This window comes from Piliocolobus tephrosceles, chromosome 6, assembly GCF_002776525.5.
Source record: "Piliocolobus tephrosceles isolate RC106 chromosome 6, ASM277652v3, whole genome shotgun sequence".
NCBI classification, from domain to species: Eukaryota; Metazoa; Chordata; class Mammalia; order Primates; family Cercopithecidae; genus Piliocolobus; species Piliocolobus tephrosceles.
Genome location: NC_045439.1, coordinates 6,298,417 through 6,315,074, shown reverse-complemented (window position 1 = coordinate 6,315,074; position 16,658 = coordinate 6,298,417). Strand labels below are relative to the sequence as shown.

The following is a 16,658-nucleotide window of genomic DNA, read 5'->3' as shown; positions in this document are numbered from 1 at the left end:
GTAAAGTTACAGCGTTTGGGCCCTGTGAGGTGGGTCAAGGGTTGGGCTCCCTCTCATCCATATTCTACATAGTAGCTCTTTTTTTTTTTTTTTTTGAAATGGAGTCTTGCTCTGTCGCCAGGCTGGAGTGCAAGTGGTACAATCTCGGCTCACTGCAACCTCTCTACCTCCTGGATTCAAACTATTCTCCTGCCTCAGCCTCCCAAATAGCTGGGACTAACAGGCGCATGCCACCACACCCGACTAATTTTTGTATTTTTAGTAGAGACAGGGTTTCACCATGTTGGTCAGGATGATCTCTATCTCTTGACCTCATGATCCACCCACCTTGGCCTCCCAAAGTGCTGGGATTACAGGCATGAGCCCCTGCACCCGGCCTCTACATAGTAGCTCTTGAAGCTCATGTTCATCTAAACAAATGTCTGTATTTGCACAGTTGTGTTGGTGAGAACTCTTTGCACCTAGGTGCCCGTGCCCTCTTTTGTTAGATCTTCACATTTTGAGGATGTGTGTAACAGTTGAGTGGGATTTTCTGGAGGCTCAGGAATTGATGCTGGGGACTCTGAAAGCAGAAGATACAGATACAGAGGCACCAAGAGTTTTAACAAACTCTTGGGGACCAGACCACATCTTCGCTAATTACGGCCCATAGAACTTGTCCTGCTGGCCTCCAGTCTTCACCTCCTGCACTCACAAAGTGGCATTAGAGCTGCAGCTGTTGGCTAAAGGTAGAATGTAAGCTGCTTTTCTGTCTCCTCTGTGCACTGGGGTGATGGCGTGCTGGACTGACTTGAAACTGTCCAAAGAGTATCTCAGGCTCATGCCACACTCAACCTAGACTGCCTAGTAAATCAGTTACATATGCACGTGGGCAAAATATAAGCAATAATGACTTTAATTGGAAAATCTAACATTGGGAAGGTGGACAGGCTGTGGATGACTTTTTTCCCCGAAATGTCTGTTCGGTAAGTATTTCGAAAAGTGGTCAGTGAGTGGGGTCCAGTGAGTTCTGTTTCCTGTGAAGTGACCACCTTTGTATGTATTTCACTAAATAAAGTTAGACCTTTGAAAACCTTTGGTCTAGAAAGATTAAAATAGAATGGTTAGGCCAATCCCAAACTGGGTTTTTTTTGTTGTTGTTCACTGCTTACCCTGAGACTTTCACAGTATTAACATATAGATAAAATGTGATAATGGAAATGAAAATACCTCAAAACTCTTCAATATCATCACATGAATATTAATATTTAAGAGATAATTCAGGCCGGGCGCGGTGGCTCAAGCCTGTAATCCCAGCACTTTGGGAGGCCGAGACGGGCAGATCACGAGGTCAGGAGATTGAGACCATCCTGGCTAACACGGTGAAACCCCGTCTCTACTAAAAAATACAGAAAACTCGGCCGGGCGTGGTGGCTCAAGCCTGTAATCCCAGCACTCTGGGAGGCCGAGACGGGTGGATCACGAGGTTAGGAGATGGAGACCATCCTGGCTAACACGGTGAAACCCCGTCTCTACTAAAAAATACAAAAAACTATCCGGGCGAGGTGGCGGGCACCTGTAGTCCCAGCTACTCAGGAGGCTGAGGCAGGAGAATGGCGTGAACCCAGGAGGCAGAGCTTGCAGTGAGCTGAGATCCGGCCACTGCACTCCAGCCTGGGCGACAGAGCAAGACTCCGTCTCAAAAAAAAAATACAAAAAACTAGCCGGGTGGGGTGGCGGTCGCCTGTAGTCCCAGCTACTCGGGAGGCTGAGGCAGGAGAATGGTGTAAACCCGGGAGGTGGAGCTTGCAGTGAGCTGAGATCCGGCCACTGCACTCCAGCCTGGGTGACAGAGCGAGACTCCGTCTCAAAAAAAAAAAAAGAGATAATTCATTGAACAAACTTTATTTATCTAAGGCAATATTACCTTTCCACAAAGAAGGGAGGTGAATCATGCTTGCAAATGGCAGCCGTATTACACAGAAACTTCTGTACCAACAGCACACCTCAGAGGATGGTTCTGGTCTGGAAGTCAGCTAACCTTGTTTTGTATGGAAGAGGCTTATTTTCATTAAAGAGTCACTGCTCCAAAAATGTTTCATCTCCCTTTCTGGGATATTTGCAGATCTATTGGTTAGAACTTCAGTTTACACAATGCTCTGCTGATACTGTGCCAGAAATTTGGGTTCTGAAGTCCAATCTTTACAACGTTCTTCCCACATATGCCAGAATGAGCTGTTATACATCGGGCAGTCATGTCATTAGGAGTGTATTCTCTCTCTTTGACAGGAAACTTGAGTCCTTGGGTGCCTGCCTCCTCCATGTAACAGGTACTGCGTTGAGGGGTGTGTTCCTCCTAGTGCCATGCTTTCTCCGGTTTCTCAGTCCTTTATCAAAGGGTGGTTAAGAATGAACTCATTTTTAGCTAGACCCGTTTAACACATAGCCAATGGTAATAAGAGCTATCATTTCCCAAGTGCTTAACACACATCTCTTAAGTAGGTAGCATTATACCTTTTTACAGAATAAGAAACCGAGGCTGAGAAGTTACAGTTTGCTCAAGGTCATGAAGCTAGTAGAAGTCAGCTCCAGGTCACACACTCCATACTGCCTCATTCATAATGTCTATGCTGTTGTCATCATTGTCTCCGGGTTCAAAAGTGCTCAGCTGGTGAACGGAAGACTTACATCTTAGTTACTTCTGAACAGCTGAGGAGGGTGAGAAGATGTTCTCAGTGGTAGTAGATGATTTTTACTCTTTACTTGTTAAATGAAACACTGTTTTAACCTAAGTGTATTTTTGGAAAATGACCTTTTTCATTGTTGGCATTCAAATAAAATGTAAAAAGTACCAACGTATACTGCTGCATTTGCCACTCTGTGTGAAGGAGGATGATTTGTGAAGGAGCTTAAGAGTGGCTGCATTTAAACCTTCCACTTACTCCTTAAATCCAAGAGTATTTGTCCAAATGCATTTTAAACTCTCATTCTAAAATTAAATATGTTTCTAAATACTAGCACACATTTTGAAAATGACATTTTAAGAAAAAATAATACCACTTATAATAACAAACGAAGAGTTGGGTAAATGGTACCTGAGACTTTTCTCTTTACTTTGGGGGCATATTTGAAAATTTCCATGATAAAATATCTTTTAAAAAATGAAGTTAGGCCGGGCGCGGTGGCTCAAGCCTGTAATCCCAGCACTTTGGGAGGCCAAGACGGGCGGATCACGAGGTCAGGAGATGGAGACCATCCTGGCTAACACAGTGAAACCCCGTCGCTACTAAAAAATACAAAAAAAACTAGCTGGGCGAGGTGGCGGGCGCCTGTAGTCCCAACTACTCAGGAGGCTGAGGCAGGAGAATGGCATAAACCCGGGAGGCAGAGCTTGCAGTGAGCTGAGATCCGGCCACTGCACTCCAGCCTGGGCCACAGAGCGAGACTCCGTCTCAAAAAAAAAAATGAAGTTACTAAGAATAACTCTAGGAAAATGTATGGGGGACCGGGTGCCATGGCTCACACCTGTAATCCTAGCACTTTGGGAGGCCGAGGTGGGTGGATCACCTGAGGTCAAGAGTTCTAGACCAGCCTGGCCAACATGGTGAAACCCCATCTCTACTAAAAATACAAAAAAAAAAAAAAAAAAAAAGCCAGGCATGGTGGCACACGCCTGTAATTCCAGCTACTCGAGAGGCTGAGGCACGAGAATCGCTTGAACCTAGGAAGCAGAGGTTGCAGTGAGCCAAGATCGCACCACTTCACTCCAGCCTGGGCGAAAGAGTGAAACTCCATCTCAAAAAAAAAAAAAAAAAAAGAAAAGAAAAAGAAAACGTATGGGAGAGGACCCTTACTAAGCCATATTTGCTAAGATTTAATTTGCATATGGTAAAGTCTATTCCCTTTTAGGTATGTATGTACTATTTTGTGAATTTGGACAAGCACAGTCATGTAGCCATCTTCACAGTCAACACAGAATGTTTCCATGGAGTCCTAGGCGGGTGGATTGCTTGAGCTCAGGAGTTTGAGACTAGCCTGGGCAACATGGCAAAACCAGATCTCTACAAAAACAAAACAAAAATTTTCACAGAATAAATACTCTTAATTGGGAAGATTGAAACTTAAAAAAAAAAAAAAAAAAAAATAGGCCTGGTGGCAGTGGCTCACGCCTGTAATCCTAGCACTTTGGGAGGCCAAGGCGGGCAGATCACGAGGTTAGGAGATCAAGACCATCCTGGCTAACACGGTAAAACCTTGTCTCTACTAAAAACACAAAAAATTAGCCGGTCGTGGTGGCGGGCACCTGTTGTCCCAGCTACTTGGGAGGCTGAGGCAGGAGAATGACGTGAACCCGGGAGGCAGAGCTTGCAGTAAGCCGAGGTCGCCCCATTGCACTCCAGCCTGGGGGACAGAGCAAGACTCCGTCTCAATCAATCAATCAATAATAAAAAAATAATATTTGAGTGGAATAGAAACCTTTCATATCAGTCACTGTTGTTTTCCAAACTGATGTAACCTCAAGGTGGCGCAGTGGCACCAAATTTTGTCCTACCTGATTTTGTGAACTCAGACCAAAACTCCAGGATTTATTTGTATTTAATACAAGAAAGGCTAGTTCAGAGTCCTGTTTACAACAGACACTTATGAAGTACTTGCTAACTGGTGTTACAGGTTGAGCATCCTTTATCCAAAATGCTTAGGAACGGTAACACTTTGGATTTTGAGGTTTTGCATATGCATAATGAGTTACCTTAGGGCTAGGACTCAGGTTTAAACACGAAATTTGAAATTAATTTATGTTTCACTACACCTTATACACATAGCCTGAAGGCAATTCTATACTTTTATTTTATTTTTTTGAAACAGGGTCTTGTTCTGTCACCGAAGTTGGATTGCAGCCTCAAATTCCTGGGCTGAAAGGATTCTACCTCTTCAGCCTCCCAAGTAGCTGGAACTGTAGGCATATGCCACCACGTCTGACTAACTTTTTATTTTTTTAGAGACAGGGTGTTGCTTTGTTGCCCAGGCTGTTATACAATATTTTAAATAATTCTGTACATGAAACAAAGTTTTGACTGTGACCCCATCACATGAGCATGTCATGTTAGCACTCAGATAGTTTCAGATTTTGGATTTTGGATGTTCAAGGATGCTCAATCTATAATCCATTTACAAGAAAGGACAAATATCTACAGGGTTGGGATAGGGGAGGACACTGAATTGAAAATGTTCTCGTAGAATTTAAAATAGCAAATATGTACAGTCTCGAACCAACTCCATGGAGATAAGTGATAGTTACCAGATCTGTTGTCCCTCACATACTCCTCCAGGGCATGGAAAGTTTAACCAATGATTTCATGTGTTCAGGTTACAGATCAGGTAATCCTTTTCCCAGATTGTAAGTGAAGAAGGACATTGTTAGGGCCTTCACAAACTTAAAAGATCACAGAATTAATGTTTTTTAAGGAGTTTTTTTTTTTTTTTGGTAACAAAAGAGTGGTATTAAATTAGCTCTTGCTTTTAAGGATTCACTTAAGTGGGCTTTTTTTTTTTTTTCAACTTTGACTTTTTAAAAAATGTCAATAGCTTTTGGTGTGTAAGTGGTTTTTGGTTACATGGATGAATTCTATATTGGTGAATTCTGAGATTTGAGTGCACCCCTCACCAGAGCAGTGTACACTGTATCCAGTATGTAGTCTTTTATCCCACACCATTCTTTCCCCACTCAGTCCCCAAAGTCCATTGTATCACTCTGTATGTCTTTGTATCCTCATAGCTTAGCTCCCAGTTATAAGTGAGAACATACCCCATTTGATTTTCCATTCCTGAGTTACTTCACTCAGAATAGTGGCCCCCAGCTAGTTTTTTATAGGTTTTGTTTTTGTTTTTGTTTTTTTTGAGACAGCATTTCATTCTTGCCTCCTAGGCTGGAGTGCAATGACACAATCTCGGCTCATTGCAACCTCTGCCTCCCTGGCTTAAGCAATTCTCCTCCCTCAGCTTCCTGAGTAGCTGGGATTACAGGCATCTGCCACCACACTTGGATATTTTAAATCCAAGACAGAGTCTCGTTCTGTCACCTAGGCTGGAATGCAATTGCACAGTCATGGCTTACTGCAGCCTTGACCTTCTGGGCTCAAGTGATCTTCCTGCCTTTAGCCTCCCAAGTGGTTGGGACTATCGACACACACCACTATGCCTGGCTGATTTTGTTTTTTTGTTGGTTTGTTTGTTCATTTGTTTTTGATAGAGACAGGGTTTTGTCCATGTTGCCCAGGCTTAATTTTTTTTATTTTTTGTAGAGAGAGTCTTACTGTGTTTCCTAGGCTGGTCTTGAACTCTTGGACTCAAGCAGTTCTCCCACTTTGGCCTCTCAAAGTGCTGGGATTATAGGCGTGAGCCACCACACCCGGCTGATTTAGTATTCATTAAATATGAACCATCATGGAGGGGTGTGAGATGGGTAAAGCTAGGGACAAAAAGAAAATCTGTTTCCGAGATTTAAATTTATTTTCTAGTTTTTTTAGGAACCCTTAATTTCTCACCCCCCTACCACGAACAGATCTGTAGGGAATATTTGGAGGGAAAGTTTTGACAAAAGTCCAAAGCTTGATTCAGTGGCAAAAGCAGGTAGGTAAGTTACCAAACCAGGAGGCTCTCTGGATAGTAATTTCACATAGGGCTCTGCCAGACGGTTACCACGTTACCAGCACACTTGGTACAAACGAGAACTTCCAAGCCCCCATCCAGAAGCAGGGTAAGAGTATGAGAGTACGTGGTGTTCCCATCTGTCCACCAGGCCCTAGGAACTCTTTCCCCAAAGTAACTGGTGCTAATGGTTTGTTGTGTGTCCTTCCAGAGATATTTGATATTTAATGTCTATAAATCTTGATTTAAAAGGACTCTTCTGTACCCTTTAAAATGATACATTTTAAAGATCATTTGTGTCAGTACTAATTGGACCCATTTTGTGTATAGAGATGGATATTTTAGGACATTCCTGTGTTCACAGCTCCTTTTTCATAAGGCACTTCATCATTGCAGCAGCTGCTTTTGGATATCTTCCCTTGCCTCTCATGAGGAGATTCATCTGTGATTGTCTGAGTTGATTTTTTGTGTTTTTTAAAAGGGTTTGGAGTTAAGAACAGGTATGTGAATCACACAGATCATAGTGCCATTCTAAGCTACACCAGCTTATTAGCTATGAGAATGTAGGCAGCAACTCGATGTTTCTGAGCCTCAGCATCCTTATCTGTAAGATGGGAAGAGTGCTTTACAGTCTTTGGTACTTAGTGAATGTGAGTTGTCTCATTCTTTCTCCTTCATGAAAATGTATCATTTTAGTTTGCGCACCTATAAGGAAAGCATTTTAGGGACTATATGATTTATGCCAGTTGAGTCTACCCACTCCTACAAATCTGTCTGTCTCTCTTTTTCTTTTGATAAGAATGAAGCCAAGAAAAATTAAAGAAGATGATGCTCCAAGAACAATAGCTTGCCCTCATAAAGTAAGTAATGCTAGGGGGACAGTGTTCATTAAACTGTTGATGAAGTTTTAGAGAGTTGATAAGAAATTTGCACTTCCGTTTCTGCTTTTGATAATTTAAATGAAGCAAGAAATTAGAATCTTTGGTTTCTAAATCCAAGAGATGAAGTTTTATTATTTAGTAAAGCCCACTTAAATTTAAATACTGTTAAATGGGATGACTGCAGGGAGCCGATGCTTGATGACTGTGTTGACTCTACTGTTAGCGTTTCATTTCTTTTTGGATTATATTAATAAGTCAGTCTTAAGATCCTGGGTTGTGTCTCACCCATTGACCTTTATGGGAATGTAGGCTTGTAACTGAAATTTGGAAATTATTTTGGATGTTGCTAAAATAAGCCAAATAAAGACTTAATAATAATTTTGTGTTATTAGAGAGGCACTTAATTGTTTTCAAATGTAGTTAGTCTTTAAAATAAAAGGATAACCTGAAAAGTACTTTCGAGGTATTTGTTGGGGGCTGTTTTCAAACTTAATGGGATATAAGACTAACAGAAAAATCAGGTATCACATAGGTACAGAGAACAAAGTAGGAGAGATTGAGTGGAATAAAGAATGTTAAAAATGAACAATCGGAGCAGGCTACATTTAGTTTCATAGTCTCATCCCTATAATGACTGTGCACTAGCAAGTCCTTCCTGTTGTTTGTCAGCGTTCTTAATGTGGTGATTTGAAATGTAAACCTATCTCCATCAGGGCCAAAATAACAAGCATTTGAAAACAGTTAGGCCGGAAGTGCCTGCCATCCCTTTAGCTTCTCTGTATACTTCTTAAAGTTTTCTTTATAATGAACACATAATACTTGTACATGTTTATGGGGGTACCATGTGATGTTTCAATGCATGTATACATTGTGTACCAGTTAAATTTTTAAAATTTCCATTTCCTAAATGGAAATTCAACCTAGGGGTCAAGGCGGAAAAACTGTGGCTTCCCTCTCCCTTCTGCCTGTGAGCTGTCTAGTGACTTGTGCTGTCCTTCTGTCATGCTGTCTTATCATTTCCCCATTCACTCCATTACTGGGCAACAACTGCAGAAGAAATTGTTAAGGACATGCTTCTCGAGCGCCACACATCCATCTGCCTTTCCCGCCCTGCACTGGTATCAGTTTGCCTGCTTCTTCCTTTTCCTAGTGTCTCACAAAATAAATTTCTTCTGTAGTTGCCATTCCTTGGAGACCCTCTTGCTTCTTTCTCTGTCAAGAAGGGGAAAGAGGCAAAGAGAGAAGAGGGAACAGTAGGCGATGGAGAATGACAGTCCATTGTTGCAGCACAGAATATGGGGCCACCAAAGGTAGTGGTGGACTACCGTCATTTTAACTCCATTTGCTTAGCAGTGCTTCTGTTACTTCATTTTGGGGGACATAGTCGGGTGAGGCGGCTGTGGTATAGCTGGAAGCCAGGGTGTTGGGTTCTATTCCCAGTTTGGCTCCTACTAGTAGTGTGACCTTGGGCAAGTCTACTTTAAAGACATCTCTAAGCCTCAGTTTCCTCATCTGTAAAACTAGGGTTTGCATTAAATGATGACTTTTTTCAGCTGTCTGTTTTTTGTCTTAAATGATATTAATGTTCTACCGTAATACTAAGTAAAATTAAAATGGGAGGTTGGGGAGGTGGTTTTGTTTTAATATGTCAGTAAAGGCTGTTAAATGGTTGAATCCTTTCTAACAGTTTGCAATGTGAACCTCTAAGCTGCTTTCTCTGTTTTAAGGGCTGCACAAAGATGTTCAGGGATAACTCGGCCATGAGAAAACATCTGCACACCCACGGTCCCAGAGTCCACGTCTGTGCAGAATGTGGCAAAGCTTTTGTTGAGAGTTCAAAACTAAAACGACACCAACTGGTTCATACTGGAGAGAAGCCCTTTCAGGTAGAGCCAGTTCCCTCTCTTCCCCACACTGCCTTGCCTGTCTGAACACTGCAAGTGTAGGATGGTGTGGTGATGAGGCAGGAGGTGCCAGCCCAGAGATTCAGGGTCTTATTACTCCTTGGTGAGAAACAAAACTCCTGGGGAGTCGCTTGGAAGGGTTGCCGGGGATCTGGACTTCCTTGTCTATAACCTCTGTGGTGCTGGGTACGGAATGTATTGGTGTTGATGGAGTACACTTTATGGCAGGAGGAGAACAGGATTGATCAGGACCATACCTAAAACTCAATTTCTACTTCATTCATTACAGGATTGAAGTAATTTATTTTTGGTAGTTAATAGTATAATTACTAATTGATAAAGTTTCTAAAATTTTGTTGTATGAGTGTCAGTATAGGTAATATTTTGTCTTGTTTTTAGCCCATAAATAAGTGAAAGAACTAGCAGTGCAGTTAGTAAATCTAACATGGTTCTTTTTTGACAACTGACACCAGAACCCTTCATCATTTGTATTTTACTGTTGCAAATGTTTACAGCAGCAGTAGGACTCTAGCCTGCATTTAGGAAGATTTGCCATTTTGCCACATGTTTTAAACAGTTCATGAGGGCTATCCTTGGGTTTTCGGGGTTGTCCAGCCTACCTGCTGATTCTAGAATATATCTACAAAGTTCACCAGGGCAGGAATGAAAAGTGTTTGGTAAAATAAATAGGCTGTTCTCTAGCAAAAAAAGCAGTGAGCTACTGACTCCCAGGGTCTGGTCAACGTTGCTGAGTGGGTTGATCTCTGGTCTTTCCTCGACAGTGCACGTTCGAAGGCTGTGGGAAACGCTTTTCACTGGACTTCAATTTGCGCACACATGTGCGAATCCATACCGGAGACAGGCCCTATGTGTGCCCCTTCGATGGTTGTAATAAGAAGTTTGCTCAGTCAACTAACCTGAAATCTCACATCTTAACACATGCTAAGGCCAAAAACAACCAGTGAAAAGAAGAGAGAAGACCCTTCTCGACCACGGGAAGCATCTTCCGGAAGTGTGATTGGGAATAAATATGCCTCTCCTTTGTATATTATTTCTAGGAAGAATTTTAAAAATGAATCCTACACACCTAAGGGACATGTTTTGATAAAGTAGTAAAAATTAAAAAAAAAAAAAAAAAAACTTTACTAAGATGACATTGCTAAGATGCTCTATCTTGCTCTGTAATCTCGTTTCAAAAACACAGTGTTTTTGTAAAGTGTGGTCCCAACAGGAGGACAATTCATGAACTTCGCATCAAAAGACAATTCTTTATACAACAGTGCTAAAAATGGGACTTCTTTTCACATTCTTATAAATATGAAGCTCACCTGTTGCTTACAATTTTTTTAATTTTGTATTTTCCAAGTGTGCATATTGTACACTTTTTTGGGGATATGCTTAGTAATGCTATGTGTGATTTTTCTGGAGGTTGATAACTTTGCTTGCAGTAGATTTTCTTTAAAAGAATGGGCAGTTACATGCATACTTCAAAAGTATTTTCCTGTAAAAAAAAAAAAGTTATATAGGTTTTGTTTGCTATCTTAATTTTGGTTGTATTCTTTGATGTTAACACATTTTGTATAATTGTATCGTATAGCTGTATTGAATCATGTAGTATCAAATATTAGATGTGATTTAATAGTGTTAATCAATTTAAACCCATTTTAGTCACTTTTTTTTTTTTCCAAAAAATACTGCCAGATGCTGATGTTCAGTGTAATTTCTTTGCCTGTTCAGTTACAGAAAGTGGTGCTCAGTTGTAGAATGTATTGTACCTTTTAACACCTGATGTGTACATCCCATGTAACAGAAAGGGCAACAATAAAATAGCAATCCTAAAGCAAGAATATGGCAGAACAAGATCTGTAAGCACAGTCTTATTTTCTTTTGTTGTCCAGAATACTTATAATTCTTGAGCCTCCCAGAAATTGGAAGCTAAATAAAGCAACTCAAGTTTCCTTTATTTTGCACTCAATTACAGTGATTATTGATGAAAGCGATGCATGGATATTTTAATACTTCCTACATGTCCTGACATCTGAAGGAGAGTAGGTAACAGGCATCCCGAGTTCAGGAACTACCTCAGAACACCCCAGGCCAGGTTGGTCATAGGCTGTGATTTTAGCCCCAGGCAAGTGTGAGTGAAGCATCTACCACTGTGCAGCCTGAGCGCCTGCGCAAGGTAAGGTGCCACCTGGCAGTGGGGCACACAGAGGGAAGACCAGGCCTGTCCATCACCCTGCTGCCTTCAGAGGCAGCTCCAGCAGGGCCTTGGCTTGTCTGACAGGAAATGCTTGTGGTCGCTGGTTATTTGGTTTGAGAGCCCTTGTTCCTCCATCTGGTGGAGTCCTTATTAAATACTAGCAATGTGGCCACTGAGTACCAGTAGCGTACTTTCATGTTTCTAAATGGACACTGGGTGCAAATCAGCAAGGTGATTAGATTATTAGAAAATTGTGCTCAATGAGTACCTCTCACATTGTAACCTCTTAAATGTACAATTACAATGTTGGATCTTACGGTCAAATAACAGGCTTGAGAATATTTTATAAACTGCCATGATACAGCAAAATCTCATTTATTCAAAGTGCAAACATACTGTGTCTTTCTGTTTTGTGTATGCTTGACTGCAAGATAAATGACAAACTAGCTAATATCCGAGATTTATTTACAAACGGCCAGGGACTCCATCAGGTGAAACACACAGCCCGACGTCTTAGAGCTTCTCCATCGGTCCCATACAGGAGGACTGGAGACCTAATAACACTGACCCTGTGGCTCTGGAATTTTGAAGTGCCTTTTGTGAATCATGAATGAAACATTTAACTTGAGACCCTTTAAAAAGTTATCCAGAATCTGTGACCCCTTGGGTAGTTTGATGGAACTCAGTTAAGCAGAAGACCCCAGCTGTTGTCTGGGTAAGCCAGGCTTTGCTGTATCTGGCAGTCAGGAGAGAGGTCGGCCCACGGTGGAGGTCTTCAGTGCCGAGGACTCGGAAGAGAATGCGTAGTTCTTTGACCTGGACCTGAGCAGGGGCTTCTATGCATGTCTGCTTTGTGAGCACCCACATCTTCCCTCCCCACTGTCGGGTTGAGTAGCCCCAGCGTGGCTGTGTTAGGAGTCCTTTGCCCAGCATTGTGCTGCACTGGAGCCTGGCCCTGGCACTGTCCTCAGGACCTTGCCCAAGGGCCCACCGCAGAGCATACCTATGTTATGGGGAGCGCCGCTGGCAGCCCCGAGAGCCATGCCATGGCCTGCAGGAGCCAGGCTCCTGTGTGGATGAAGTTCCTCTTCCTCTGTGCCTTGATCCCTTGGGGGTGCCTTTGGTCACCTCTTCTGTCCTTTCCTGTCTCTGAAATAGTCATCACCCCCCTTGACTCTCTCTGTTCACACGTCTTCTCAGTCTGCAGAGTTAACTTCTGTAAGGAGTTTAATCTGGGGTTCCAAGAAAACAAGTTCCTTGTTAACATAGCACTGACTTTGCAACAATAGGAAACTAACAAATGAGCAACAATATAAAGAGTAGAGGTAGTTCTCACTGGGTGTAACTTCAACCCATTCTGCTTGTGGTTAGAATTTATAACTTTGCTAACGATGTAGTTTACTAAGGTTTGAAATGGTGTTCTAACAGCGAGTCCATTGTCTTGAGGATTAATCTGATTTATAAGTAATACTGATAGACATATTTTCGTACATCTGAGCAGAAATAAATGCATGTTTCTAGCATATGTAATATAAAAACTCCAGAGGATAAGTTTACACTTAACAAGATGTTGTTTTCTATTTTTGAATTTCTTATTATTTCCCCCTTTTTGGTAGTGGGGTTGAGAGGGGGAGCATACTATTTGTATAAAGAACTGTCACCCCAGAGTGACATTTATTTTCCAAGATGACCCTGAACTCATGCTATTGGTTACATATGGTGTTTGTGTGCTTTGCCTAGTTTCAAGGCCTGAGGACTTGAGGAAAATCAGGATTTTTTTTTTTTCCTTTTTGGTTTTCATGTAAAAGTTCTAAATGTCACTTATTTTGCTAAATAAGACCCTTTCACAGGATAGTGTGCGCAATGCCTGTCCATGTTTCCAAGCAGAGTTCCAGTTCGTGTCTTCACAAGTAGATAAGAATCACTGCCAGTCGGGGGAAGCCTGCCTGGGCAGTGTTTTGAGATTGCGTACATTGCAGAACTGCCCCCGTCCGTTTGCACTCTGCCTTGCAAAACTGACTATGGAGACGTGCTGCAGATTGGTCTCAGACCAGAGTTTATGTCTGTGGCACAGAAAACCTGACCTCCTAAAGGAAGTTTTTGAATTGGAAACCTGATCATTCTACCCACCTCCCACCCCCACTATAGGCAGAGAGAGTTGATTGCTTCCAGGGTCTCTGACTTCTGTGACCTGGAAATCAGCCTGGCTTGGGAAATTCATGTTGTTGATCTTTAATTCTTTAAGTTTCTTCTATTTTCTTGACATCGGACCCCCAGCAAGAGTAAGGATACCAGAGGTGAAAACTGGTGAGAGCCAGGCTGCTCACAGACACCTACTTGACGCCACGGCCATGCCATGAGGCTTCCTCCTAGCTGCTCTGCTGGCTTGCGGAAGCCAACTCTGAGTCACAGGGTTGCCTTGGACCCTCGGCTGTAGGGGGCGACTGTCTGGCTCCGGGCCCTTTGTCTTGGATCCACTGACAGTAATGTGATCACAGCACTTCTTCAGAGTTCAGGCCCAGCAGATCCTGGCAAGTGCATTCTACTCGAACTTTTAACCCAAGTGGTGGGGAAGGAAGTCGAAACCCCAACCTGCACTTTCTTGGGGTTCTGGCCATGCACTTCTTAGCCTGCTCTCTGACTTTACAGGACAAAAGGTACCCTACGCCTTCAGAATCATACTTACCTGCACGGCAGCATCTGACTGGATGGCTGGCTAGGTCTCATCCACCCCATTACTGACCCTTGATTTATGTTGTTACTGCTCAGGTTATGCTCAGATGCCCTGGTTGCCTGAAGATGGTTTAAGTGCAGGCCCTTCAGACAAGTCACGTCAGGCAGGAGAGGGCTGGCCTCTAACCCACAAGAGGGCAGATTTGTGGCCAAGAGGCTTCCTGGCATCCACCCCAGGCCCGAGGGATCAGTGTGGTACCAGAGAGGATCTTTAAGCTGGGACTGTATTGAGGGTTGATGGGAAGTATGGGCGGCAGGTACTTGACACATATCACCCAGGGCCCTTATAAAATCTGGAACGGAGCCTTTAAGTTGAGCGTTAGCATCAGGTCAGCAGGCAAAGCAAACCTCCCACAAACTGGGTGCTGTAAGGCGGGAGCTGACACATGGAGAGCTTGGTCCTGGCTGAGCAGGCACCCAGCCCCATGTTCCCCGCCAGCATTCTGGATGTCAGAGGAGTGTGTATGATAGCGTCACATTCATCTGAAGCACACTGATTGATTTTCCACAGGTGTGGCAAGTTCGATCAAATTGACCGCTTTTCATGAGTCACCCAGACGCTGTAAAAAAACCACTGGGACGTGTTGAGGAGGGGGCAGTTTGCCGTGCTGTGTTCTATCTGCTGCTATCTCTGGGGGCCGCATAATGTCCACGCACATCATGGAGGGGAGAAAGGCATCAGTACCAAACAGAGTAACCTCTTTTTTCTACAATGTCCATACCCGACATGTGAGGCTCTATTATCAACAGGTGGTGAGAAAAATTCTGTTTTTATTCGCTTTCTGGTAACTTCTGTAGGCCCTGGCTCAAGGACTTAGCATTTCGTCTCATGTGCATCTTTTTCTTAAGTGTTCTTTGCCATTTCTGGAATTGTCCTTGGTTTTTCCTTAGCTCATAGGTCATAGATGCAGAAATATAGTATTTAAGGCATCCGCATCCAGCATCAGATGGCTTTGCATCCAGAAAAACATTGATAACTCAGTTTGAAGCACCAAGCATGTGTAATATGGCTCTATAAAATATAATAAATGCATAATGTTAAGCTTTTTAATGCCTGTGGTTCTTGTTTGTTCCTCAGTCCTCTAAGCTACTTCTTTAGTGTTTCATTGCACATGAAACCAGGCCATGAACCCTTCCTGGTCTAAGAGTTGCCTGAACTGCCTGGGGCAGTTCTTGTGGCGTGCTTTCTCACACAGGAATGGGAACTCCCAGGATTTGGTCTCACACCAGCAGGCAATGCTTCTGTAACCTTTCAGCTCCAAGGTGGGCTCAGGAGCCAGAGGGTGTCTTAAAGAGCGCCTCAGCCGGGCGCGGTGGCTCAAGCCTGTAATCCCAGCACTTTGGGAGGCCGAGACGGGCGGATCACAAGGTCAGGAGATCGAGACCATCCTGGCTAACATGGTGAAACCCCGTCTCTACTAAAAATACAAAAAAACTAGCCGGGCGAGGTGGCAGCGCCTGTAGTCCCAGCTACTCAGGAGGCTGAGGCAGGAGAATGGCGTAAACCCGGGAGGCGGAGCTTGCAGTGAGCTGAGATCTGGCCACTGCACTCCAGTCCGGGCGACAGAGCGAGACTCCGCCCCAAAAAAAAAAAAAAAAAGAGAGCCTCACCTACTGTTTGGAAAACACAGCCCAGTGAAATGCCCATGCAGCCAGACCTATGAGCCCATGTCAGCCCTGGAAGCTCGGGAGCCAACTGGGATGAACTCACAAGAACTGGTCCAAATACACTGAGAGCTACTTAGGATTTAGCCAAAAGCAAAATGCAGAGCAGAGCTTCTTCCCCCGGGCCGTGGCCTTGGTGTCTGATGTTCTGCAGAGCAAGGTTCAGAGCGAGGCATGACGTTCATTATTACTTGGATACATGTGACTCCCTTTTTGCTAGTGACAGAAGGGGCTGCTGACAGAATGCTGCTGAGGTGGCAAGTCACAGGCCAGTGCAAGCCCAGAACTGCTGAGTGAAGGCCCTAGGTAGGGCTGAGCTGGGCAAGAGCCTGGGTGGAAAATCTGTAGATTTTACATGGGAAGGAACTAAGGCTTTGGAATTGCTTTTTTTTTTTTTCCTCCCAGGCTGGAGTGCAGTGGCACGATCTCAGCTCACTGCAACTTCCGTCTCCCGGGTTCAAGCGATTCTCCTGCCTCAGCCTCCTTCCTGAGTAGCTGGGATTACAAGTGTACAGGTGTGTGCCACCTCACCCGGCTAATTTTGTATTTTTAGTGGAGATGGGGGGTTTCACAATGTTGGCCAGGACGGTCTCGAACTTCTGACCTCGTAATCCACCCGCCTCAGCCTCCCAAAGTGCTGGGATT

The 16,658-nt window shown here is 43.5% G+C and overlaps 1 protein-coding gene across 1 annotated transcript in view; it reads left to right on the top strand.

The window, feature by feature from the left end:
• The window catches only part of YY1 (YY1 transcription factor), a 50,416-nt gene extending 35,021 nt beyond the window's left edge, over nucleotides 1–15,395 (top strand). Inside the window, exons 3-5 of the mRNA XM_023205616.2 lie at nucleotides 7,427–7,487; nucleotides 9,236–9,394; nucleotides 10,195–15,395. Of these exons, the coding sequence (XP_023061384.1) occupies nucleotides 7,427–7,487; nucleotides 9,236–9,394; nucleotides 10,195–10,377 (403 nt within the window). The 3' untranslated portion in view covers nucleotides 10,378–15,395. The remainder of the gene's footprint in view (nucleotides 1–7,426; nucleotides 7,488–9,235; nucleotides 9,395–10,194) is intronic.
• The last annotated feature ends 1,263 nt before the right edge of the window (nucleotides 15,396–16,658 follow it).